A 27,802-nucleotide genomic window follows, 5' to 3' on the forward strand; every position below is an offset into this window, starting at 1 on the left:
CTCAGGGAGATGAAGGGGTGGATGTCTGGGCAGGAAAGAAGAGACGGTGCAGAAAGGCAAGCTGCCCCCAGGGTGTGCCTGCAGCAGTGACAGAGTAGACGGGTGGCCTGAGAGGATGTGGCACATGACCATAAGTGTCCCATGCAGGGCCCAGACCCCTCAACTCCAACCTGCTCTGAGGTTTGGACTGTGCCACCTGGAGGAGAGAGGCCTGCAGTACAGGAGAAAGAGCTGGCCCTCATTGGTGAGAAAACAGCCTTGTGCACTGGCCATGATGCTACCTGGGACCTCGGACAAGTTATTCAGCTTCCCAAACCTCAGTGTCCCCAGTGTGAGGACATAGCACTAACCCCTAGACAAAAGTCATTGGGAGGAAGAAAGGAATAATGGGAACCAAAATGGCAAATCTCCACAGAACAAGCCAAGTGCAAGTTACTGACGCCTAATTAATAGCCAGGGAAGCCTGGAGAATCGTGGCTCCCCGCATGTCAGAGCTGAGACTCGAAACATCACTCTGCTCCAGCCCAGATGGGGAAGCGGCGGCCCAGACAGGTCAGCTTTGGGGAGAGGAAGACACATGCCCATGGAGCATGAAGCAACGTGTGAATGCTAAGTAATCCTGAAGCCTCTACGGAAATGTCATGTTTCCAAAAGCACCCAAATCAGAGCCCCTCCGGGAAGAGGCACCATAGAAATATGTGCTAACAAGCCTCTCCGGGCCTGCTGGGGATAGGAGCAGCAGAAAAAGATTTTAGAACAACAAAGGATGGCTAGAAATGGCTCAGGTCTAGGGGACATGGGGCTTCTACCTCCATGGTGCTTCTCAGTGGTGGAAAGTCACCAATACCCAGAAGACTGAGGTGAGATACCCCTGGGGGGTGAGACAGGAGGGGCTTAGAGAAGGGTGGGTGCAGATCCCTCAATGCAGATGAGACAATCTCCCATCCTGGCAGCTACTCCTCCCCACCTCCCTCCATCTCAGAAATGACCCTTGACTCTGCCCTTCCTCTCACCTCCCCCCACCCATTCTCTATGCCCCAAGAAGGGCAATTGTTCCAAATCCAAATCTGGTCTTGTCCCTATCGTCTTTAAAAATCCAGTCACTAGCTGTCCCTGTCCCGGGGTAAGAGGACTGCGCACCTCGCCATGTGCTAGGCAGCTTGAGGATTAAAAGAGATGATACCTGAAAGGTGCTCAGAGGTCAACTTCCCTTTGAAGTTGTCCTCAAGGAACGTTAGTCATTTTTTCCTTAGAGATCTGTAGTGGATTGAATGGTGGGCCCAAAAAAGATAGGTCCAAACCCCTGGGACCTGTGGAAGTGACCTTATTTGGAAAAAAGAGTTTCTTGGCAGATGGAACTAAGTTATGAATCTTGAGATGCTATCATCCTGGGTTACCCAGATGGCCCTCAATCCAATGACAAGTGTCCTTAGGAGAAACAGTCCTTAGGGGAAGGTGATGTGAAGATGGAGGAAAGATTGGAGGGACGTGGCCACAAGCCAGGGAACACCTGGAGCCTCCAAAAGCTGGAAGAGGCAAGAGTGGATTCTCCTCTTGCGCCTCCTGAGGGAGTGCGGCCCTGCTGACCATCGTGATTCCGGACTTCAGGTCTCCAGAACTGAGCAAGAGTAACTCTGCTGCTTCCAGAAACCCAGTTTGAAGTAATTTATGACAGCCACGGGCGCCTATGACAGGATACAATCGCACGTTTTCTATACCTATATTTCACACTTGCGGGGATTTGTTGTAATTTTACATGACTGCCACCCCACTCACTGGACTTTGAGCCCAAGATCAAGGCCTTTATTCACCTTTGTACCTGGAATGCCGGCCCCAAGAGATTTTCAAAAAACCTTGTTGAATTAAAAAATAAAACACAAGTCTGTTGGACCCTCTTCTCCAACCATGGAGCTTCCTCAATTAGAATCACACACCCCCAGGGTGCCCTGAGAGGTGCCAACAGGCGGCAAAAACCACAGGACCCACCTCATGGTTATCCCTGGACTCCAATTTCACTTGAAGTGATTTTTTTTCTGCCTTAAAGGGCAATTGAGTGATTTAGCTGGTAATTTTAATCACTATTTTTATTGTGAAACAATCGGGATTGATTGTAGAGTGGAATGCACACATTTCTGTCTGTTTTAAGGTCCAAAACAAGACTACAGGAAAACATAGACATGATGGACTCTGGGGGTCACCGCCCCGGGTCTCCTGCAGGGCTCCTTCTCTGTCTGCAGGAAAGCCGGAGGTGCCCAGGGCCCACGCCCACACTCGGACCAGCCCCGCTGCTCCCCTGCTGCCTGGTTCCCGGCCAGGAGCGCCTCAGGTCTAAGCATGCTTTTCATACCCCCGTCCCTTTGAATATGCTGTTCTCTGTCCAGATCTCCCATCTCCCCTCTCTGTCCACCTGGCAAACCACTATTTATCCTCAGAGTCCCCCTTCCCGTGATCCCCAGGCAGGGCGGCCCTTGGGAAGCTGTCGTGAGGACAGCCTGCTCCTGTCTCCCTCTCCGGGTGAGTCCCTCGGAGGTGGACGGTGTGTTCCAGCCGCCCCCTCACCCTGCTTTGTAATTCTTCATAGCGTGTTCTGCCTCAGATGACTGTGTATAACTGCTTATAAGTCTTGTTTCTCCCCCCTAGGATGTGAGTTCAGTTGGAGAAAGGACCCAGACTTGTTTTTTTTAACTGTGGACTCCCCTGTGCTTAGCATCACATTGGCCCACAGGAAGTGTATTCCTTTCCTATAGCTGCTGCAACAGATTACCACAAGCACAGTGTCTAAAAAGTGCAAAATTATGATCTTACAGGTCTGTAGGCCAGGCATCCAACATGCGCTCAAATCGCAGCATTGGCAGGGAGGGCTTCATTCTCTTCTGAAGACTCTTGGGGAGAACCTACTTCCTTACCTTTTCCTGCTTCTAGAGGCCGCCTGCGCATCCCTTGGTTTGTGGCCCCTTCCTCTGTCTTCAAAACCAGGAATGTCACACCTCTCTGACTACTCTTCTGTAGCCACATCTCCCTCTGACCACAGCTGGGAAAGGTTTTCTAATTTTAAGGACCCATGTGATTAGGTTGGACCCACAGGGATAATCTCCCCATCGCAAGGTCCTTAATCATATTTGCAAAATCCCTTTTGCCTTGTAAGGCAATGGTAGTCACAGTTTCTGGAGACTAGGATGACCATGGGGGGGAGGCATGTAATTCTCTGCCAATCACAGTGGTTCCTGATATGATATCCAGTCAGAGCTGATTAGAACAAGGACCCAGCTGAGCTCATTCTTCCCATGCAAACCTTACCCAGAAATTTCTAATCCCAAAGCTGCACTAAACGGCACTAACAGGTTAAGCCTGTTAGTAAAGCGAATTGAGTCTGTGAAAAGGTGCTTTTTTTTGAGAGGAAAGAGCAATCTTGAAATCTCATGCAAGAGAAAGCTCTAGAAAGAACCTTCCCTCCTGTGGTTTCCCCTGCCCTGTTCCATGTTACCTAAGCCTCAGGAACAAGACAGCTCCATTGTTCTACCAAGGCGGGTTGGGAACAAGAAAAGGCATGGAGCCGCACAAGGTCTGCCTGGGACTCATATCCCAGACTCTTCTCCAAACCCCTTTTGGCTGCCACTGGAATTGTCTTCCGGAGCACAGTGCAGACTGTTTCACGTCCTCAAAGATGTCTATGGTTTTCCTTCTTCCTTCAGAATCAATTCCAAAATCCTTAGCATCCAGTATATTCCTCGGTTGGGTCCCAACTTCTTATCTCATGCAATCTTCACAAAAGTCATCTGGTGTAAATACAATTGTTATGTCCACTTTACAGATGAGAAAACTGAGTCTAGGTCCATAACTTGCCCAAGGCTCCATAGCTGGTCAAAGGCACTGCCCAAGTGTACACCATAGGTCTGACCCCAGCGCCTGATACCTAGGCTCCGTGCAACTGGACCCGCCAGCCAGCCTCACTGCTGGAGGAATGACAGACTCCGGAGCTCGCCCGTCTGTTTGGACCGGGGTCAAGCATGCACTGCTCACTGCTGTTTACCACTCCAGTGGTGGCAGGAATCAATGAGCTCCCCACTTTGGCATCCCTTTTCCAATCTTGCTGTGTCACACAGGGGGTGCCAGGCACTGCCAAGCACCTTCCTGAGAGTGTTATAAATCGTCTCAGTGAAATGGGTTCAGGGTGGGTTTTAGCACTTCTGTCTCTCACCCCTTCTCCCTTGTAGGACGTCTGTGGCTTTGCACGCACCAGCCCTGCCCAGTGGGAAGCAAGGGATGGCCGAGCTCCTAGCTGAGCAAGGACCCAGACCCCAACAGGAGGCTCTCTGGGCAAGACGGCTGTAACCCTTCCATTCATGAAGAGCCCCCAGAGCCACACTACCTGCCAGTTTAAATCTGTCTGGACAGGAAAGCTCCTAACCCTGCCCTATTTTTAGCACCGGCTCGGCTGAGTCAGTCTTTCTGCTGGCTGGGCGCCCCGGGCGCTCGCTCCTTCCTTCTCCTGCCTTCGAGTCTTGCTCACACCTTAGGCAGCCGCAGGTCTCCCGTCTCCCTCGCTCAGCTTCCACCCACACCCCCCTTTAGCCCTCTCTTCTGGCAGGTGCAGATAGATGAAGGGCGCGAATCTCTCTGCTTCTCTTGATAAAGCCTCCCCAGAAGTCGTGTAACCCAGACAGAGCTGGACATTTTCATCTAGTTCACAACTTTGCATTAATGTAGCTGTAAGTGGGAATTCCTATTTTTTAAAATCGAGTCTAAGTTCAAAAGTGCCTTTAAGTGAAAATAATTACATTAACATCACTTTAGAGAGGACTGAAATGCCAGCTCTAAATTATGCCGATTGTTCATCATTTGTGATCCCAGAGTACAGCAGATGACTGGCATAGCACAGGCACTTAGATGCGTAATGGAGGAAGGAATGCTTAGGAATAAATGAATAAATTCTGAGGCGGTAGAAGCTCAGTGACTTATCCCTCTCAGGGGTAAGCTTGTAATTTGACACACAGAACTTTTCTCTAATAAATTGCAAATGATGGAGTCCTCAGGCATCTCTCCTGGGGAGGGGCTCGAGATGCTGTTGGCAGTTGGGATGATTTCTGTCTTAAGGAACCCTGAACTCCACTCAAAATAGTTTAAACAGTGCAGAAAATGTTTTAGCTCTACAGCAAACCTTTGGGTAGGGCCTCCACCCGTCTCGGCTAGAACAGGTCTGCTAGTTACTCAGTGGCTCAAAACCACCTGTAAGGTCCATGCTGCGTCCCATCCCTGCCCTGCGCCTCTTCGGTGGGACAATGTTATCCGCGTGCTGTCCAGCATCACATGCAGGTGGCTGTCCCACGGAGGGGGAGGAGTTTCCTGCCATGCCCCGCTTTCCCAGTCATAGCATCCTTTAGAACAGTCGACTGACCAGATTTTTGATGGGGTGATGTCACAGGTACACACTACTGATTTAACTAAAACAACAATTTAGATTCTAGGTATTTTCCCTCAAAAGGAACACAACCTTATCAACTGCTTTGGAAGAATATATTAATATTTTAATTGTAATTAGAAAATATATATAAAGAAATGTCTAAAGTCTAGAACTATGTGCTCCAGGCCAACATGAAAAAGAGCTTTCTAGAATGATAGTGGTTAAGTTCTCAACGGAAGTTAATACAGCATTTTAACAACCTAAGTGATCTTCTGTATGTAACAGCAATCAGTATTCATTATAGAATTGCGTATCTTGAAGAGCTGTCAAAAATGCAAATTGTGCTTCTTCACAAAGAAACCTGTAGGAAAAAAGAACATTTCTTCAAAACTCCACAAATAAAGAATAATGGAACTATGATAGGAACTCTGCAATATCCCAAGTGCCTAATATAGGGCTGGCACATAGTAGGTGCTCAATAAAAACATGGTGAATGACTGAACAATAAAATTTGATCAGAAATTTAAGAAATTAGAAGTTTCCCTGACAGGCAATGGATCACATAGAAATTAAAAAGCTAGATAAAATGTGACATTTTAAAGTGACCCTGAAACAAAATGATTAACCAGTTTACAACTGGTTATTATTGGTTTAAAACATAGCCAAAGACCAGCTGAGAAGCAACAAGTATTTGGATATATTTTAGTGTATACAATTTTATAAAAGACCTCTCAGACATTCTATCAGTCTGCAGACCACAGCTTTCTCATCCCTGCTTGCAATCCTTGGTGTCTATTTTTTTCTAATATTCTTTTAGTTGCAAGTAACAGCAAACTCCAACTAAAGCAGAGCACAGAAGGGGGAAGATTTATTGGAAGGGCTCTGGGGCGGCTGACGGGCTGGAAGAACCACCAGTTCAGAAGACCTCGTGGGCTGGAAGGAAAGTCTTAGCCATCAGGACTGTCTCTTTCTGAATGTCTGCTTCATTCTCTCAAATTTTTCCATGAGGTTACAATCAAAGTTGCCAACATCAGCAGACTCTGTCTTCCTCTCCTGAGGGGAAGTTTGTTTCCAGAGAGCCAATTGGTTCAGCTTGGGTGACATTTCCTGTCTCATGGACCAATCTCTGTGGCCAGGGGGAAGGGTGGGACACAGGAGGACTTGGCAGCTCCCCTTTAGAACATGTTATCGGTATAAAGGTAGAGCAGTTCCCCAAAAGAGTGGTGGACACTCTCGAGTGGCAACATCTGTCCTTCATGATGAAAATTAAAGGCCCTGTTGGAAGCCTTCGGAGATGGACTGGATGGATTGGAAGCCTTAGGATATAGACTGCCTTCTGTGGGTTGGCCCTACTAGGCTTTCCACTTTCAAATTCTGGGTTCATAACAGTCTGCTACTTTAGGGTTCTAGTTGTGCAGAGATAGTTCACTGAATTAAGATCTGCATTATTAAAATGAGATTCTTAGCTAAGGTCTCAGTTGGTGAGGGACTAGACTGGCTTCTAGACTAATGTGTTTTACATTAAAGACCAATGTTTCAAGAAATAAGTGCAGCCCACATACCAGTGTTTGATATTTGGCTTTACTTTATAAAAATACACAACTTAAATACATATGACACTCTCTATACAAGACATAAACAACTGTTAGATTTAACATCTTCAGTTATTTCAACAAAAAGCAAATATGTAAATTACCTCGTACGAGCAAAAGGTTTGTTTAGAAACTCTGCATTCACAGTCAAAGGGCAACCAACCGATGCAGGAAGCCACCAAAGTGTCCAACTGTCCAAGCAGTGGTCTCACCCACAGGGCCTTCACTGCGCAGCTCGAGACTGCCCTGGCTTGCTAGACACAAGCCAGTGTATCCACATCACCGGTTTAAACTTCTGTCTTCTCTAGAGATGTTTAATGAAAAAACCAATGTACAAATAGAATTAACTGTGTCTTACAATTGTGCTAAATACCAATCACAAGAAGTATGAACCTCTTTCCACTTTGCAGAACTTGCAATGGAAGGTGGTTAGCTTTATTTTGCAGCTAAAGTCATTTTCAAAAGTTTTACCAAATTCCTGGCAGACTCAGTGAGCTGGAGTGCAGTGGAGAAGGGAGTGACATTCCAGTGCCCACTGAAGTTGCTGGGAAGGGCACTGTCACTGTCAAGCACAGTGTGCACACAGCTCTGCCCTCTCCAACTCGGAGCTGAAACGCACCCTCCCCTCTAGACAGTCACTGCTCTGCGAGGAGCAGCCTCGCTGCCACCGCCGCCACCCACTCGGCCTTTCTTTCAGGAATTCAGCTGCCTTATCTACGGCTCACTTAACTAACGTGAACTAGGTACTAGTTTATGGGCATAAAGAAATACTGACCAGCTGAGAATGCAATGCTGAGAACACACTAGAGCAAGTTTCCTGAGGTAAACGTGAGCCTTGAGGAATCGTGTGAAGCTGCGGAATAGGGGCAGTTTGTGTTGGGTCCAGCACAACACCCGAGTCTGGACTTATAAGTGGACAGACTAACAAAACACGGGACACGCTTACATAAAGTAAAATGACGATGCTGAAGTCACAGCAAAGCCGACAGCTGAGAACACCGATCCGGAGGGGGCAGGAAAGGGGGGCACGGAACAAAGCGGGTGCACTTTAAAGGGCCTGGGTAGGTCGGATGGTTAATTTGAAATGCCTCCAGGGATTTCTAACGAGCTTTAAAAGTTTTAATTCTTGGTGACTCAGGTGTGGAATTAATAATAGCTGTTCAAGCTTTTTATTCCTTTTTTAAAAACAAGATTCTCTACAAAAAAATTTTTTAGCCATTGAAATTACTCTGCCAGTTGGTGTTCTCACTGGTGTATTCTGAGACCCTAACTGGCTGAATAATTTAAAGGTTGAACTACAAAGGGCATATTTACACCAAGAAGTTAAGTTAATGGATGCACAGACGTCTGTAAAGTTTGTATGGAGTTAATACCAAAAAGCCTTTTCATTGCAGATCATGTTTCATTATCTTTTGATATTCTACTCAAGAATTATGGGAGTCAGGAAAATCCCAGGACCCCAAAGCGCCACTGTTTTCCCTTCTTTCCCATAATGAAGGAGTACATGGCCATCCTTGACAGTCACAGTGAGGTGCTGGGAACTGAGTCCCAAGACCTAAGAATCAAGATTAGGCTAAATTCCAACAAGTCGGTCATTGCATAAGGGGACGGAAGGAAGCCCTAAAGAACTCTCTGCTGTACCTGCTCAGCAGCACACTTGCACTGCAGTTAAATGAGGTGACTGACCCAGTGTTGAATGCCAGTGATAAAAACTGGCACCAGCTGTTTATACAGGCTACATGCTCCGTGAGCTGTCATGTCAATTTGCACTGACACCACCATGCATGATCCCTCATCCATACGACTCCTAAATTCTGTAGCAGGAACAGATCGATGTTCAATTACTGTAGGCAGGATGAAGGCCTTAAGCAACATTTAGGTCCAGAAGAACTTTGGGCTGGAGCTCTGCAGTCCCAGAGTTAGTTCAAATTAAAAGGCCAGAGGAAAATCTCACAAGAAATAGTTATCTCAGATCTCAATTCCTAAAAAAGAAATTTTCATCCTCACCAAGATGAGAACTGAGACTAGAAAAGATGCTCTGATTTCCTCACAACAAGCTCCATGCAGCCCAAGGGCAGCCACAGAATGAAGCTGCTTTGAGAGGGTAAGAATCCACATGACTGAAATGGGCGTGAATTAAATAAAAGTGGCTTTTCTCCTTAGCTGTAAGCTATGCTAACTGGTGATCAATATGGGATAGCTGTTTAAAATGCACAGACAGTACTGTTTCAGGTACCGTAAAGTCCTAATCAGTGCAGAGTGGTCACAGCTAAAAACATGAGCATCATAATGAGTGGTGAGGCGATGAGCCACCCAGTGAGAACGGTGTAGAAGCTCTGAGAGGAAGGCCAGGCCTGACACTTGACCTTCACCCATCCCTTAGAGACTGAGGAGACTATGGCAGAAAAATGGATTGTTCTATGTGACATTAAGTTTCATAATCTGTAGTTTAAAATATTACTATTCAGAAATGTGGAACCCAAGCAAAATTATGAAGATTCCTCCCACACAGGCTTTAAGATCTCTCCCTCTACCACCACCCAAAGGATCCACACTGGCCTCTGGTCAACCAGGCTCAGGTCAAGGCTTGTAGGACAGGATGGAGAAGGCAGTGGGTGGAAGCCAGGGATTCAAGGAGAGGGACATGAGGGCGGCTGCGGTGTATGAAAACAAGAGCGGAGAAAAAGAGGGAACTAACGCTGACAAGGAAGCCAAGAGGAAGCCTGGCTTGTTGAGAAGGACCCCTGCCTTTCCCACCTGTCTGTGGCAAATGATGCAGAAACAAGAGAAGGCATAAGCCTCATGGAGGGCTCTCCTGAGGCATCAAACGTGCCAGGCCAGGCTCCCGTGCCTCTGGAGATGTGTGCACAATCCAGTGTGACTGCAGCAGCAGCTGTCTTGGGTCTGAGTCCTCACTCCTAGGTGATGATGCTCCTTACAGCAACCAGCACCCATTTCCACAGCCAGGGAGAGGCCTCAGATCCAGGGGCACGACTAGCAGCAGTCACTGCACTCAGAAGTGTGGCCGCCGCTGCTTGTATTCTTAGGACTGGCTCATCTCTCCCCCTGGTGGCTGGAGAAAGGAACAGACTAAATGTCATAAAGGGGCTGCTTAGCTCAGAATTGTATCGCTTTGTTTCACAAACTTCCAAAGGGCTGCTAAGAGTTCATTAATTTTAGATTGATGGTTAAAATACCACCTAAGGAACTCATTCTAAAAGGCGCAACTTGCTTGTGAGGTCACACCAAACTTTCAGGGGTTCCTCCCTCCAGAAACCTCGGGGTCTTTCCTGAGCGAGGCGCCTAAGGGAGCCCTTGATCTCAGCTTGGAAACATGGAATGAGCTACGGCGCACAGGCGGCGCTTGGATCTCTTCTCTTCGTCTTCTCTTGGTTCATTTCTCTCTGTGAATGGTAACAGGCACTGGAATTACTGATTTACAGATGACAACACAGGAGTGAAAAGAGCAGTGGGATTTTGTGGAGGAAAATCCACGTTGGCTGCTTTACCTCCAGGGAAAGTCTGTTTGTACTGAGCCCCACACTCTTCTTTCTACTTCCTACTTGATGCTTTTCAGCAGGGCTGTCCGGGCGTTCACAACCGCTTTGAAGGCATCTTCACTGCCAGGAGCCACACACTTGTCAGGGTGAAGCAGCACGGCCAGTTTCCGGTACGCTTTGTTGACTTCGTCCCTACGAGAAGGAGCAAAGCTCGATGTCAGAAACAGGGTCCGCCCCACGTGCTGCGTTCAGCTGTTTGGATAACGTAACAGCTCTTGCAGTAAGCATGTCCCAAACAATTGCTACCCTTTCCAAAGGTGGGACTAGGAAACAAACAAATAATATATAACATACAAGTAGAAAAAATAAAATGCAAAATGAATATATAAACACTAAGAAAACAGTCAGTAAAGGAAGGGTCAGATGAAAACAGACGGGACTTGGCACCTGGCAGCCACTTGGCAAGTCTTTACTGATTGAGCAATGAGGCCATGGGGCGGTCAGGGCAGGCCCCCTGGACTAGAGCTCTGAAAGGTGGGGCTTGGGGATTAACACAGGGGTGGGGAAATACAGAGCAACAGGGAAAGAGCTGGCAGAGGCTAAGAACAGAGCGTGGGCACGGCGTGCAGCTCCATGAGGAACTTGTGCTGGGAAGGACAAGACAGCAAGTAGGCCAGGGAGCAGGGCCAGTGAGTGAAAGGCCATGAAGGCAGAACAACAGAAAACCAGACTTGATAAACAGTAACAGTGGTAGGCAGCTCACGGCAAACGGTGCTGCGAGCGCCGTTTCTTGAAGTTAGGAGATAGGTAGGAGGTTGTTACCATAACCCAAGCATGGGCGTGTGAGTTTCAATACGGTGTCTGTGGAAGATAAATGAGGTAATATAAAGAGAGAATTGGCAGAAGCAGACGATGAGCCAGATAGACAGGTGGATAAAATATAAGAAAAAGGGCTGGAACGAGTTCCAGTTTCAGGGGGAATCTGAGGCCCGGGGAAGAGGGTGACACCAATGGCCAAGAAAGGGGCATGGAAAGGGGTACCTGAGAGTTACAGTGGCTCCTTGAGACAAGAGAAAAATTAATATCATCCGGAGAAGAAAGGAGCAGCAACAATGAATATTTCTCCAAAGACCAGCAGAGCTCCAGGGGAGATCTTTAGGTTTCTGAGGTCCTCAGTGAGCAGGAACTAGTGGGGAGGGGCTCGGGGACCAGCTGTCCCTGTAACCTTGCCTGCTCTTCACTATCCTCAGGTGTCAGGCCTTCAGAGGGTTCTAAGTCCCCAGCCATGACCCTGGTCAGAGTCTGGCTCTGTCTCTCCCAGACGGCTTTACCTTCCACCTTCCTTTTGTAGTTCAGGGTTCCCTTATCCCATAAGCCTGAATATGGTACTTTCCCGAATGCCCTAGCTTTCTTTTCTCCTTAATTTTTATCAGGAGGACTGATAGTTTGGCTCTGCAAATTAGGGGCATGTGGTCTTTGATATCTTGATGAGACATAAAGTCTTGTGTCAACTTAGAGAGACAGAGGTCACAGGGCCATGTTAACAGTTCTCTGTGTCCTGAATATACATTCTAAGGCTTTTTCTGGTTTCTGCTCTTAGGGAGTCCTGCATTTTCTTGTTTTAATCTTGCATGTAGGTTTTCTACATAGATCATTTTGATATTAGCTAACAAGAATCACATTCTCCCTAACGGGCTCTGTCTCTGAGGCAGGTTCAGCATCCTCTCTATTCCCATGAGTGAGTCCTGGGAGGGCCCCTCTAGCCACTCTGCTTCCTGAGGGAGCATGTACACAGGGGGTTAGTAGTGAGGCCTGGTCCTCTGCACTAAGAGTGCTTTGTAAGAATTCTGGTGGCAGGGGAGACTGTCAAAAGAATTCTGAAGAGACAGGACTGAGTAAAGTGTATAAGAGATATATTAATTCTACTGAAGATGAAGATTTTCTTAAAGTTCAAGAATAGTAAACAGCATTGAACAAACATTAAAACTGTCTATAACTTAAAAAATTATTTTTAGGTTTTGCCTAAATGTGCTCAATGCCATACACAATTAGTTTCCTATACCCAGAGGAAAAAGGTAAGAAAAGTACGTGTTTCTATTGGTTAACGGCATGGAACTTATGGAGGTCCTATAAATTCTGGTAGATTCCAATTAACCACAGTGAATAAATAAGAAACCAAAGTTTATTTTTCCATAATAAATATTGTTCAAAGTTAATTAATAAGTAAAGTAATAGTTTCTTAGTTTTAGAGCCAGTATCCCTTGAGGATGAAATGGAAGAATTTAGAATGAAAGTCTAAATGTCCTTTTAACCTTTTAGACCATGGAAGTCTAAAAGGACATTTGAAAGATACCAATTAACTCTGTGCTATATACATGAGGTCATCTGAATTCCTTCCTTTTTAAAGCATCTCTAGTAATGCCTGGAAGTCGAGGTGACCAATGATTTATTCTTGCATAAGCAACAAGAGTAGTGACTGCGTTTCTTTTTCTCCCAAATAATTCTTTTGGCTAAAATAAAATAAAATAAATACACACAGATGAGGAACTAGCAGGATTTTTTTGAGAGAAAATGATGAGAAAGACACACACACACACAGTGTTCAGGGTCAAGAACCATTCTACCACTAACTCCTGAGGTTACTGAATGTATTTAGTCTCACTACATAGTTCCCACATCAGGCAACTGCTAACAAATGAATGCCAAAAAGACAAAGTTGTTTCTTTGGTCTTCAGTTAATTAAGTAAAAGAGCATTATTAAGTAATCTAATGTATTTCCACACATCTTCATATTTCTAGACAATTACAAGAAGATGTATTGTACCTGCAATTTTGACACTTGAGACTTTCTCTCTAATGTAACTCAGCACTAATATCACAGAGCACTGCTTACCTGGAGGCCCCAGGTTTGACTCCCAACATGTCCCAACTGTCTTTACTATTCCGAATTCTGCGAATTGTGTCTGCTTGTTCTTTGGTGAAACTAGCAACGCTATTTGTGATAGGACGTTTCCCACCATTTTCACATAAATCAACTATGGAGGCATAAAATGTCTGCAAAAAGAAAAAACACATATCTCAGAAAAAATGATTTTGCGAAAATAAGAATTCCTTTTAAGCATCAGCTTAAAGGATTTTAATATATTCTAGTAACTCTTAAAATTCATAATAAAGCAAGTGTTTCAGAGGTAAAGGAAAATACCATCAAAGAATTAAAGGAAACTATGCTGTTAATGAGTGAAAAGATAGAGAATCTCAGCAGAGAATTGGGAACTACACAAAAGAACCAAATGCAAATTCCAGAACTGAAAAGTGCTGAATTGAAAAATTCTCTCAGTGGATTTAACAGCAGACTGAAGTCAGAGCAATAGAGGCTGTGCAATCTTAAAACAAAACAAAACAAAACAACAGAGAAAAAATGGAATAAAAATAAACAGAGCCTCAAGCATTGTGGGACAAAAGCAAATGATCCAATATATAGCTGGAGTCCCAGAAAGAAAAGAGAGTGTGAGTATGACATATATACATACATACATACATATATATATGTATATACACACACACACTTATACATATATGTGTGTGTGTGTGTGTGTGTATATGAAGAAATAAAGGTTAAAAAAAATCTCCCCAAATTTCCTGAAAAATACCTAGGCACATAGTACAACTGCTGAAAACCAAAGAGAAAGAGAAACTCTTGAAAGCAGCTGGAGGGGGGAAAAAGACATTATACACAGGGGTGGGAATAAGAACGGGTGCTAACATCTCATGAGAGACAAGAGACCAAAAGAGAATTAACTAACATCTTTTAAGTTCTGATTTAACCTCTAACAGTTACTGTTTATAACTCCTGGACAAATCACTACTATCTAGGTGCCCTCCTACCTGAAATGAGAATGATACCTGCCACACATTGTTCAGTCTTAAATGTGATGAAATATGTAAACCCCTCCAGAATTATAAAACACTATTCAAATAGTTAAGAATTATTATTGCGCATATATAGGTACAGACCCACAAAGGTCTATGTATGCAAAAAAAGAGAAACCTGGCAAACCAACATCAGCCTTATTTGGTCTTGAAATAGAAGCTACTGATGCCCAATTCCGCCTGTCAGCTGAGGATGAAACCTGTCTTCTAATAGGAGGGGTGACAGCTTGTGAGGAGAAAATTCAGCATAAAAGATGAAGCAAAATCCCACTCAATAATTAAGAACAACTCTTTACAGTATAGCTACATTATTTGAAATGCTAAAAATTCCCAAAATATCAGATATATTCATAAGAAAAAAATGCATTATTCATCCCACCACTTACTTCCAAATGGATCATCAAGAGTTGACTTGACTTTATAACTTAGTATTTAAATAGCCTCCTCCCCTTTAAATTATTCAAGTTTAGTAAATTTTAAAAAATGACCATCTATTCAGGTTGCAATGTGAATACGCCCTTCTATTGTCTACTTGGTTGGTGAGACCTAGTTTTTCTGTGACTGACAGGATTCTGCAGTGACCGTCTCCTGTTCTCTGACTGCACCCCCAGGGCTACAGCACAGGGTTATCTTAGCCATGGCAAGGCAATTCTGCCAGAGTAACGCCTCCATTTGGTTATGCATACAAATGTAACCAAAGGTGTTCTGGAAGGAATTCTTTGTCCCACTTAAATAAGTGTGTAATAAGTGTTGTTAAACTTGATAATCATCAGAATCACCTAAAAAGTTTTTTCAAAATACAGATTCCTAGCTCCATCAAAACATTAAGCGTCCAGCAGGTCTGGAAACCAGCAACCTGTATTTTGCAGAATTTCCCCAAGTCAGTCTGATGATCAGCCAGGTCTGGTCTAAAGTAGACAGCAGACAGATATCACACATGCACCCATACTCATGCCCATATTCTTTCTCTCACCAGCTTCTGAAAAGGAAGAGCTTATTCCAATGAGAAATTCCTTTTTCACTTCTCATAATTTAAACTAAAATTTGGCATGGGCAGCCTTGACACAAATTCTGAAACAACAAAATGCTGGGTTACCTGGAACATCTCATTAATTCCTTCTCCCGTTTGCGCTGAAGTTTCAAAGTACAGGAACCCTTTGCTTTCGGCCCAAAGACGCCCTTCACTTTCGTCAACACAGCGGTGCTTGGTACAATCGATCTGAAAGAGCAAATTGAGGGGCAGAGAAGAGTCCCACTTTGTCCCACCAGAGGAGCCCAATGAGGCCTGTCAATCCTTTACTAAGCAAATACTATTCTTAAATGAATGCCAGCACTAGCACATAAAGGTACCAGGACCAAAGGGACAAACCAGTCACCAGTGTTGACTGGGGACTGATTTTCTGCGGCAAAACAAGTGCCTTTTCCCGCACTCCCCACTTCATCCCCGGAGGACTGCTGCTGGTCACCCCTGAAAGCTGCCTTCATTACAGCTGACACACTCCAGGGGCCAGGTCTGTTCTTCACCCCTTTCCACACAGTCCACTTTTCACCTAACTAGCACCCCTCCTCCAATCAGACCAGAGTGTGATAGTGAGGGTCTACCTCCCCTGCTCGGTCACCAGTACCATTCCCCACATATGTCCGGCACCAGACACAAAACTGGGTGAAAACCCTGATAGAACAGGCTGTTATTTTTATTGTTCTTGTTTTAGGGACACCTGTTCTGAGAAGTTGTTGATTCCTATATTACCAAATAAGGAATTTTTCTTTTCTTTTCATCTGTTCTCCCAAACTCAGAGCTGCCCTCTTGCCATAATCAACCTAGAAAATTGAGCGTACCATTCCCAAGCAGTTACCTTATTGGCACACACTACAAATACAACATTTTCCATGTTCCCATGGGGTCCGAGGTCCTGCTTCATTTCTGCCAGCCACGCATCCAGGGCATCAAAGGAGTCCTTCTGCCCGACGTCATAGACCAGCATCACACCCTGTGTGTCCTTGTAAAACTCGTTTCGTACCTTCACAGAAAAGAACAGATGCACATAATCTGAAATAGCAAGTTGAGGAGAGGTTGTGATTTTATAAAAGTATCTCTCACAGTCATTTACTTAGCAAAGTATGTTCTTTGGTGTATTCACAGTATTTGCTGTCATATCTCAGTATCTACTGGTCTTTAGGGGATTTTTTTATAAAATCAAAGTAACACGACTTTAAAAATCCGTTAGTTCAGAAGGGCTTGTAATGGAAAGTCCAGCCTCCTCCCCTACCCCTTCTCACCTCCAGTTCTACTCCCCAGAGGCAGTCAATCTTTAAGTGTTAACAGACCTTAAAAGAATACAAATTACATAAAGTTCTTCTCAGGAAGAACATGAGAGTGAGTGGACAATTAAGAAGAGCTTAAGGCAAAAATGACACAGAGATCAGCAATAGGTACAGCCATTTAGACATCACATCCCGAAGTCAACTCTCCAAGGATGCTAGGCAGGTTTCCCTATGGTTGGATCTGTACCAACTTCAGACTCCCCACTCAGAGCCTTGGTGTAATGCAATGGAAAAGAGCACAGGCTCCGGAGTCAGATCTGGGTTTGGATTCACACTTAATGATTATCATGTGATCTTGGGCAAGCCACTTAACCTCTCTGCGCCTCAGTTTCCTCATCTGTAAAATGGGGATACTACTACTTACTCCACACGGTTGCTATGAAGAGTAAATGAGATGAAGAGGCAAAGCACCCACATGGTGCCCAGAAAACCATGTGTATCAGCACCTTCTCCCTTCCTTCCTTTCATTCATTCTGATTGTCCTCCTTTGGTATTTTCATCAGAAATGGCAACTTACTCACCTGGGGCATATCTATAATTCTGGGAAGAGGCGGCCTGGAGTACAGGGCACGCTCAAGTGGCAGAGGCAATGATAGGTGGCGCGGGTGAGATGTAGCATTGACAGATCTGGGGTTTCAGTGGCAGAGGCCATGCATTATATATTCTTTGCAAAGTATTCCAGCGCGTATTCAGACACACACTGGATGTGTAGTAAGAAATAAAGGTGTTTTATACTCATCACGCATGAAGTGCCTGGAGTTTTCTGAGCATAGACACCTGGACCTAGAATGTAAGTGCCTATTAATTAGTAGAAACATAGGAAGCTATTCCCTAAAACTAAAACCAACAAAATCAGTAAGAATTTAAAGTGACAGAAACCAGGCGTCTTCTCCCTTGCACTCATGGTTGTTAGCTGCCTGCAGCAGTAAAAAGCAGGCCCTTCCTTCTTTCCTGAAACTTCGCTGCCTTGTTTCCCATATAACACACTCCCCAGGCTCTTAACTGACCTCTCTTTCACCAACTCCTCCTCTCTCCATGGTCCTCACTCCAGCCTGCCAGCAAAATGCCCCAAATGGTGTCCTGGGCCCTCTTTTTTCTTCAATATGTTCGACAGGAAACCCTCTAACTTATCCTTCCTAAACTTTTCTTTCTCTTGAACTTCCAGCGATGAAAGCAGCAGGCCACTCAGTCGTTTCGGCTGAAAGCCTGGTGCTAACCTCGCTCTTTCCTCTCCTTGGCTCAGCAGATTCCGTCGGTCTTGTAGAAGCCACCTCCGCCATACTTCTTGCACCTGTCACTTCCTTCCCATTTTCACTGCCAACATTATCTCCACGAGCCTTCTAAGTAATCTCCCCAGCACCATTATACACTGTGCATATTTATCTTTTCAAAACCCTGGCTCAAAAATTCTCGAGTGTTTCTCCACAACCAGCTCCCCAAAGTTCCAACTCTCTTAACTGACGTTAAAAGTTTCTGATGAGTGACCAACTTCTCAGTGTTATTCTCCTGCTGCTCCCCACACTTCAAACTGGATAATCTCTCATCCCCCAACCTACGCTACGCCTTCCTAACTCCATCGGGAAACGGCGCCTCTGTATCTTCCACCTCTCAAGGCCCAGTTATAATCCTGTCTTTCATGAAGTTTTTCTGCCCTGCTGCTCGCCATCCGACTCCTTACCCCTGCCAGACAGAAGGTAACCTCTGAATCCCTAGAACACCGCAGCATCTCGTACTTCTAATGGTGCTCAAATCACTTCCTCTCTGGTCTTACAGTTAGTAGCACATCCACTGTCTTCCCCACCAGACTCAGTGCCACGAAGGCGGCACCCTGATGCACCCATATTTGTATCACCCGCTGAGCCTGGGAGGTGTACAGATCTAAGACATACATGTTTGTTTAGTCAAACGGCTGAATGTGGAATGGCAGAGAACAAAATAGAGGCCAACGTGGAAAAGAATTTCAAAACACAGATTGTGTTGTCCAGAGGGAGGTTTGTTTATAAAAAAAAGACTTCATCTTGAGTTAAGTGATTTTATTACCTCAAGCCTGAGTTTCCTCATCTGTAAAATGACAAGGCCAAAGTAGATTTCTCAGTGGCCACCTACAACTCTCTTATTTTGGTCTCCCAAACAGCTTTCTAATGTTAGTCTTGGCAGACTTGCTACAGCCAGAGTTTAAGTAAATAGGATGCTACAAGAATTGGGATTATTTGATTCTTCTTTTTTTCGGGGGGGATTATTTGATTCTTAAAGCAAAGATGGTGAACTTTCTAGTTTGTAGATTAGAAAAAGCTGTTAATCACTCAGAAAGTTTCTATGGACCCTCTAACTCACCCCAATAAACCCCAGTGGAAGCACGACTGGTGGGTGGAGACAGGCCCCACCATTCCCTTGGCGGTCCTCTCTTTGACACTTGCCCCTGAGGCTGTTGTCTCACATACTAAGCAGACTGTCCTTTTTCAGTGGGCCCTTCGGGTAAACCTGTCAAGAGAACTGTGACAGGGGAGGCTTCAGTGGAGGACAGGCAACAAGGATTTGAGGACGCCGGGGATGACAATGGCCGTGTGTGCTTCACGAGGTATATGCTGAGCAAAGGTATACTTCGGCCAACCTAAAGCTTAGAAAGAAGATGATGGCTTTGGGCTTGCCAAAAAAGAGGGTTTCAGCTACAGACAGCAAGTACTTGATAAAAAGGAGTGATCAAGCCTGTTTTGGAGAAAAGCATCTTCCGAAGTGATGATTTCAGGAGCTGCTGTTAATTACATGACCGCTTTTATGAGCTGCTATTAAAAAAAAGGTACTGCAATTTCAGGTTACATTATGAAGGGTAGTGTCTAATGATAGTGCAGTGTTCTCCCTGGTTAGACACTATCTGGAATGGTGTGTTCAGTTTGCAGCTCCCTATCAGCTAACTAGAGTTTATCCACAAAGGATACTGATAGGTCTAGCTGTGGCAGGAATAAAAAAAATGTTTTACCTGGACAGGAACAAATTAACAAATATTAGAAAGGCTCTTTTGTACAAGAACAAACTCAGTGTATGTTGCTTCAGAAGCAAGGTGAGCCCTGGCTGGTGTGGCTCAGTTGGTGGAGCACTGGCCAGTGCCCCGAAAGGTCGCCGGTTCGATTTCCAGACAGGACACACACCCAGGCTGCAGGTTCGATCCCGGTAGGGCAGCCTGCAGGGGGCAGCCAGTTGATGTTTCTCACATCGATGTCTCTCTCTCTCTCTTCCTCTCTCTCTAAAAATCATTTTTTTAAAAAACAAACATATCCTCGGGTGAGGATTAAAAAAAAAAATCTAAGCTCCCACCTTAGGGACCTAGAACAAGAAGAACAAAATAAGCCCAAAGCAAGCAGAAGGAAGGAAATAACGAAGACAAGAACTGAAGTAAAGGGCCAAATGAAAAAAGAGAAAAAGCCTCCGTAGGAAAAATGGAAAACCTAAGGAAGGCAAAACAAAAGACAACCGCCCTGAGATTCACTTTGAGAGCTTAGGAGTGACAAACAGATGGAAGTAAAGCAAGTGGGGTCCCCCCTGGGAGAGGCTCACACGGCCGAGGCGAAGGCGGGACAATCACTAGCGCCCTGCTGCGAAAGAGGCCACAGGGCTGAATTTTAAGTCCAGTATGAATGTAACTATCCTTTCACATCCTGGGCTCAGGTACAAAGTAAAAAGCACAGTCCCTTGAAGGGTAAAATGTCTTCCACCAGCTACATTTACCTATTTCCACACATGATTTGAATATGGGTTATTTCAGATAATTCGGGATCTTCGCCTCAACCACTGAGAATATTGGATAGAGGTGTTCTCAAAACGGTTTTCTTACCTCATAGAAGAAGGGGTGTCCAGCCATATCAAAGATGTTAACTTTGATTTCTCTGTCTCTGACTTGTACCCTGAAATGTTCAAATGAAAAAAAATCCCAAAGGAGGTCATAGTTTCTGCATTCACATTAATATTTGTCACTTATAAATATTTGTCATTTATAAATTTCAAAAGCATATGTGTATGAGATTTAAAAGAGCTCCTTAGTGCCTCCTCTTATTCCAGATCATCTTTACAACAGGAGACAGCAACTGGGCAGATAATCCTGCCTCCTTATTTTAATAACACTGAACCCACCTGGAACTAGTGCTCTCATTTACCTTCAGGTTCCTCAGACACTTCAGTCCACACTCCTTAACTAACAAATGGTGGCTATTACTATGGTACTAAGAAAAATTGATTTGGGACAAGTAGGAGCGTCTGAGATGAAGGAAAACAAAATATTTCATTTCCCTTAGTAAGACATCTTAATTACTACTGGTCATATTTGGTTACCATGCAGAACAATAACAAATATTATATTATTAACATCTGTTTAATTTTCTTGTAATCTTCATTCCAGTACCAGCAATAGTCAATGTTTTCAGAAATTTGAAAACAGAGAAAAGAACAAAAAGGGAAATAACCACCATTCATATTAGAATTAACTACTGTTAACATCATAGCATATTTGCTTCTAATATTTTTTAAAGGAAGATCACTACTGAAAAATAAATGAATAAAACATTATAAGTAATTCAAACACTAAAGAAAAATACAAAGATGAGAGCTTAAAAGTAAACCCAAATCATGTCACCCAGAAAAAACCTTTATTAATCTAGATAAAAATCACTGCAGGCTTTTTTTATGCGTAGATAAGACTAATATGCAAAAATTTTAATAAATATGGGTATACTAATTTAAAATAGAAAGCATAAAATTTACATTTATTGGATTTAACAAAAAGAAAAAGAAACAGAAACTGAAGCTAATTAGGAGGAATTATTGAGCTTAAATATAAGTGTATCCTCACCACAGAAATATTATTTCCCAAAAGATTCCTCTAAGGTAAAAGAATAGAGATTATTGACAATAAATTAACAAATGAGAGTCTTTTTGAAAATGACATTTCAGTTTGAGACAGCATTGGTACGACTCCCTCCTGTGGAATACACGGACATCAGCACTTGCGCCCCTTGTCCCTCTGCTATCTTCTGGTTCATTTATTACTATTCTCTGTCCAAATTTACAACATCTACTTTCAGTTCTGAAACCCGAATTCCCATGGTTGTTTTCTATTACTTGTATATTTAAACCAGCACTAAACATCTTATCATGATTTCCTCATTGCTGAATTCTCTACCATATCGCATCAAGTTTAAGAGGCATATTTGTGTGAGAACAGCAAAATAAAACAAAACAATAAGAGTTTGAGGGCATCTGGAGATCTGGTATAATAATTTATATTAGAAATTTTACTTTAAAGAGAGAGCATTTGAGAAGGGATGGAACTGAAGTATATAAAGTCAGGAAGTAACACAAGTGTGTTCACACGCTGAAACTCAAAAGAGGTCAACTTAATTTAGAAGCCAGAGAAAATTACCTTAAGGGAAATGGCAAGGCATTACCGAAAGGCAGTGCTTTCTCAAGGTGTGGCCTGAAGACCACCTGCCTCATGATTTTGGGGGAGGAGGGTGTTAAAATGCAGACTCCTGTGCCCCACCTCAGACCCAGGGAATCAGAATCTTAGTGGGCGGGTCCTAGGAATCTGCATTTTGACAAAGTCTACAAGTAATTCTTAAGCATACTGAAATTTAAGCTTCACCATATTGAAAACAGGACAGGTGGAATGGGCATCTATTATTTTAATGGGCCAAAAGAGTGCTCCTCTGCCCCTTTTTTCTCCCAATTGTGATGCAGAAGGGCTCTGCTGTGTTCTCAGTGATCCCACAGCAGAGTTGGGGAAAGGCGTCTGTCCCTACCTGACAACCAAAACCTTCCCTGGGGTTTTTTAAACTTGGAATATTAATTTTGCTCCCTCTCTGGAAGTAAAATTTACAATGTGAGCCTGAGAGCTGCTGGCAGCTGTGCAGAGAAAGCCTAAAGGTAGAGAGAGATGTAGTGAAATGATCTGGCTTATTCTGTCCCTGGTTCCAGTCATCTTGAGGCCCAGCTACATCTGTGTAACTGGATTATGTGAACTAATGTCCTTTTATTTTTTTGCTTGAGTTCATCTGAGTTGGGTTTCTGTCAATTATATTCTCCTCCATGGGATGACCATCTTCTCCAAAAATAATCCCAGCCAGAAATAGAAGAGTGTTGAATAAATCACAGTTCTGTGGCATAATATGGTGATTCTCATTTCTTAGATGGGAAAAATATCCTCAGGTGAGGATTAAAAAAAATAAAAATTAAAAAAAGATCACAAATCAATACAGCTCTCTGGTAGAAAATTTTCCACGTCATATTTAGACTTTTTCAGAGAGAATGTTTCAAAATGCTCTAACAACATACCTGCTAACGGGACCTCCTTCCATAGAAACAAGCTTCCTGCAAAGCGACACGTGCCAGTTCGGCTCTGTGTTGACACGCTCCACACTGTAGCCCTACACCTAACACAAGGCCTGGCAAGGACAGTGTGCTCAGTGATGAACTGATAGTGACGAACGATACAATCTCCACATATCTGCAAAGGCCTCATTTCTATTCTTTCCTGATTTAGCTTCAGAAGCTCTATTTTAAGACATCATTTTAGAAGAGTTGTGAATTTTTATGTAATTTACAAGCCCAAATAAATGACATACTTACTTTGTAACTCCATAGTCAATTCCAATTGTCGCAAGGTATTTAGACACAAATCTTTTCTCACAGTAGCGCTTTATAATACAGCTCTAAAAAAGTGAAAATACATGCTTTCAGTAAATATCCTCTGGGAACATACATAAAATAAACACATTTCTTCATATGGTTTCCTCATTCATCACTATAAGAAAACATTTTTAAAAGCCAAAGGTATAAAATAACTGAAACAAATGCTAAAAGTGAAGATGTTAAAGAAAAATTATTTTTAAATTCTCCCCTTAGTATCAAATATGGGTACGCTTTTAGTTTAGTTCTCAATCTCTGAGCTCTTTTCTTTGAAGACCCCTTCTACTTTCAATAATACCTCAACAAATCTAAGTCCAGCCTTGACCTCCCTCCCAAGACCAGGTCCCCACCTCCAAATATTTGTTAGACTAGTTTCTACTTAGATGTCCTGCTGTTACCTCAAATTCAACAAGTCCAAAAATAAACTAATCTTATACATAAAACAGCTCATCCTGCTGACATCCTAGTTCTGTTAATAATACTACCATTTGCCCAGTCACAGAGGATCGAAATATTAAAGTCATGTTTGATTCTGAGCCTTTCTAAATCTTGTGAATGTTTCTTCCATCTTTCTCTTCATTCCAGCTGCCATTGATAACCCTTTGGTTTAGGTCATCATCTGCTCCTAGACAACCGCAGGAACTTCTTTCTTGGTCTTTCTGATTCCTTTCCCTCCCAACTTCAGCCAGTACTGCACATCACTAACATTATTTCAACTCAGAAATCTTCAGCGGCTTCTCATCACCAAGAGTTCAAACCCAAATTCCTTTGTCTGTTAGTCAAGGTCCTCCGTAATCTGTCTTCTCTGTCTAAACCCTTCTACATAAACCCTCCATTTCTGCAAAACTCGCAGGACCCAACTTCCTGACTTTTGCCATTACTTTTCCTTCTACTTAGAACATGCTTTCCCTCGTTTTTTCAAATCTCAGTTACCCTTTAAGGGCCAGCTCAAACTGAGCATGCGAGTCGTAAGAGCTCTTGTCTGCATCTGAAGTCCTCCAGCACTTCGCATGTACACTATGACATCCACATACGCCCTGCATTTGCCATCAGTCATACACTGCCTTGCACTGTTAATCGCCTTTTCACATGTGTATATTTACCTTATGTCTTCAGCTAGACAGCAAACTATGTGCAGGCAAGGGCCAGTATTTTACTTCTTTATAACTTTTACAGAATTAGCTCAGTGCCAATGAGAAACCAATTTAAAATGACTTGTATATTTATAATAATCCTTAGCACTCATGAAGCTTATAATTTACTTGAAGTGCTGATAATGGAGTTTATTCTGCTCAAATCCTTTCCTGATGAACCTCAATCTAAATTAAATAGGACAGTTACTATAAAAAGGACTTAATGAGCTCATTGTGAACTAAAGGAAAAACTTCTTTGGAGTGACTACCACTAAGAGGCTACACTTTTAACAACACATTATAGCTTGAAAGCACTTCACAAATGTTTTCTCTCACAATATACTAGAAAAATATAGTCTTTTTCTAAATTATTCATGAGATTAAGGGGCCTGGAAGTCCTTTAACTCTATACGCTATGTAAACACTAGTCCAGAGTGTTTAAAGAGATATACATTACGCCCTGGCCAGGTGGTTCAGATGGTTGGAGCGTCGCCCCAGACACCAAAAGGTTTCAGGTTTGATTCCCAGTCAGGGCACACACCTAGGTTGCAGGTTCAATCCCTAATTGGGGCGCATTGGGAGGCAAGGGATTGGTGTTTCTCTCTCTCCCTTCCTCTCTCTAAAATGAATAAACACACCCTTTGGTGAGGATTTAAAAAAGAGAGAGATACACATTAAAATAATAACACAAAGAGACAGGGTTCCTGGTCCTTAGGCTCTTAGGAGCTAAGTTAAATAACATAAATTGAATTTGTTTGCTTTCACTATTTTTCTTAAATAGATTTTTAAGGCACTTTTCTTTTTTAATGCACTTCCAATTAAAACCTTAACAGCTTTGAGTCTTTTAAAAATTTTTTCTTGGTTATTTTCATGTTTAATTTTTCATAAAGATTTTAGTATCTTTTGTTATGTGCTGAAGAAAAACCCTATTGAAAATGTAACTGGAATTGAATTACATTTGTGTACTATTTTAAAGAATTAACATCTCTACAATACTGAGTGATCCTAATTAAGGAGAAATATCTTTCCATTCACCTAAGTAATTTTATGTCCCTTTGTAGAGTCTGAAATTTTTCTTCATATAGGTCCTACCTATTTCTTCTCAATTTTAAACCTAGGCATTTATTTTGGCTTTTTATTGTAAATTAAAATAGTTTTTAATCATATATTCCAAACAATTATAACTTTATATAGTAAAGCTATTAATTTTTGTATATTAGCTTTTCCTTATTGAGTTTTCTTGTTACTAATAGCTTTTCAGGTAATTATCTTTGGGTTTCTAGATAAACAACCATATATTACCAAATAATGATAATATTGCCTTCTTCTTTCCAGTACTTCTATCTTATTTCTTTCTCTTATCTAATTGTACTAACAAATGAATATAGTGACACTGGGTATTTTGGGCTATTTCTAATGTTGCCCCATTAAGCATAGTAAAATTACAAAAGTGATGCATGCTCACTTTGCCAATTTAGTCCATGACCTTCTAGAGGCGTTTTATTCTTTCCTTTTCAATGCCTGGCACATAGCTGACGTTCTGTAAATGTTGACTTTCAGTAAATGCTATGTTAGTACTTCCATTTATACACACTGATACAATAAGTAGTAAAATGCTGCTAACTAGAAATAAAGACACTAATAAACATTTAATGAGCATTACCTACGTGCAAGCTCTTTTAACATGGAGATCCTATTCCCAGTTGATTTTGACAGCATGCAACCATGGAAAGAGCTCTGCAGTGGGAGAGTGAAGACCCAGGTTCTAATCCTGTCTCTGTCACTAATTTGATGAACTTGAGAGGTCCTTAACCAACAGCTTCCACTTACCCAGGAGACAATTTGGGCAAAGAGGAGGCGGTCTTATAATTCATTTAGGGAAAGACCTCCGCCCCCCCCCCGCCCCCCCCAATGAGAGAGCTTTAGCTTGATACCCCATGGACTGAGAGTGGAACTAAGGCTTCTTTGAGAGAACAGATGTGGTGACATTACCAAAAATAAAAGCAAAACAAGCATGCAAAGCAAGGTTACACAGGCTCCTCGACGTCCATCGCATCTCGCAGTTAAACATGTCAGCATCAGTTATGCTCTCTTACGACTGAAATGCTGAATTCTGGGCTCCAGGTCTGCAGAGAGACATTTTACAAATCCCCAATCCTCACACGTACCCCAGTAAGTTCCCTTGGGCCCCCAAGCACTACCTGGGGTAACTAAACTTTTATTCCCCACCTCTAAGCCCTGGATGGGTCACCTGGACGCAGCAGACGGTCTGACCTTAGGATCTAGGCCTCCATACTCTCTGTGGAATGCATCCAAGGGTTAAGGGCCACAGAAGGCACCTTCTTAGGGAGAGTGACGTCGGTGGAGGAGGTGACAACCCAAAGGTCAAAAAGGTCAGGAGAGTTTTCCTGGAGGAAGCCAGTCCCCCAGGAGGAGACCCGGGCCTTCTCAGGGGCGGGGAGGCGGCTGTTGAGTGGCCGCCCGCCCAGCCAATCGGCACGCCGCTCCGCCGCGCGGCGGTCCCGCCCCTCCTAGCGCAGTACTCACTTTTCCCACCTCGGCGTTGCCCATGGAGATGACTTTGATGCGCAGGGACTTGCCAGGCTCCTTCCGCTTCGGCACGCTGGCCTCCATTGCCCTCGCTCTCTCGGGGCCACACGCCTCTGCCTCTGCCCGCTCACCACGCCGGCCCGTCCCTCAGGCCTCCTCGTCCAATGGCGGAACCGCTGCTGGCGTCACGGCCCGGGCTCCGCGGCTCGCCATCCCCGGCGCTGCGCGGCCGCGGACCTGGCGGTTGGGAGCGCAGGGAGGGAGGGGGGCGCGGCGGCAGGGGGCGGGGGGAGTCTCGCGATGCTAGAACAGGGAGGCGTGACGTCATCACCAGGTCTTGGAGAGGAGGTTGTGGTTACCTGGTCCCTGGCGTCCGGCGGCGGAGGCCGGGCCGTGTGCCCGGGCAGGCAGGCGCCCACCGGGGCTGGCTGGGTTTACCCTGCGTGGAGTGTGCGGCTTTATGCCCAGGGGCGCCAGGACATAGGCATTTATTACGTTCGTTGCCAAGTGGTAGAAATTTATAGGCTGTTTAGGGCAGATCTTCCTGCTGGGTGTATCTGGAATTATGGCTTAATTAGTTCAAGGCTCAGCAAGATAAAAATTCGAGGTAGACCATGGTCCGTTTGGGGTTGTTTTCTGGATTCCTCAGTCCACAGTGGCCGGGCCACTCACCCCTCACCTTCCAGTATTATGTTT

General features: G+C 43.9%; 1 protein-coding gene across 5 annotated transcripts; it reads right to left on the reverse strand.

Moving 5' to 3' along the window:
* Positions 1–6,961: 6,961 nt before the first annotated feature.
* Positions 6,962–27,360, reverse strand: DNAJC27 (DnaJ heat shock protein family (Hsp40) member C27). Of its 5 annotated transcripts, none has more exons than XR_014000111.1 (8): positions 27,104–27,360; positions 23,364–23,446; positions 20,578–20,647; positions 16,280–16,444; positions 15,520–15,642; positions 13,387–13,547; positions 10,503–10,685; positions 6,962–10,397 (listed from the first exon to the last, which is right to left on the reverse strand). XR_014000111.1 is itself a non-coding variant. In XM_081156045.1 (7 exons), exons 1-7 carry the CDS (start codon positions 27,188–27,190, stop codon positions 10,553–10,555), a joined length of 813 nt encoding a protein of 270 aa, XP_081012171.1. In that variant the 5' UTR covers positions 27,191–27,329; the 3' UTR covers positions 6,963–10,552. The 5 variants fall into 5 exon arrangements, 2 of the variants coding, with proteins under 2 accessions (XP_081012171.1, XP_081012170.1); XR_014000112.1 differs by having other exon boundaries at positions 6,972–10,397; positions 27,113–27,290; XM_081156045.1 differs by having other exon boundaries at positions 6,963–10,685; positions 27,113–27,329.
* Positions 27,361–27,802: the final 442 nt, after the last annotated feature.

The sequence above is a fragment of the Miniopterus schreibersii genome (assembly GCF_964146895.1).
Source record: "Miniopterus schreibersii genome assembly, chromosome: 13".
Taxonomy (NCBI): domain Eukaryota; kingdom Metazoa; phylum Chordata; class Mammalia; order Chiroptera; family Miniopteridae; genus Miniopterus; species Miniopterus schreibersii.

Excerpts from the sequence above, each read along its gene's own strand:
- DNAJC27 (XM_081156044.1), bottom strand. The coding sequence starts at position 27,190 with ATGGAGGCCAGCGTGCCGAAGCGGAAGGAGCCTGGCAAGTCCCTGCGC. Across the intron at positions 23,447-27,103 it reads GCAACGCCGAGGTGGGAAAA|AGCTGTATTATAAAGCGCTA; the intron begins GTGAGTACTGCG and ends TCACTTTTTTAG. Across the intron at positions 15,643-16,279 it reads TTGTAGTGTGTGCCAATAAG|ATCGATTGTACCAAGCACCG; the intron begins GTAACTGCTTGG and ends TTGCTCTTTCAG.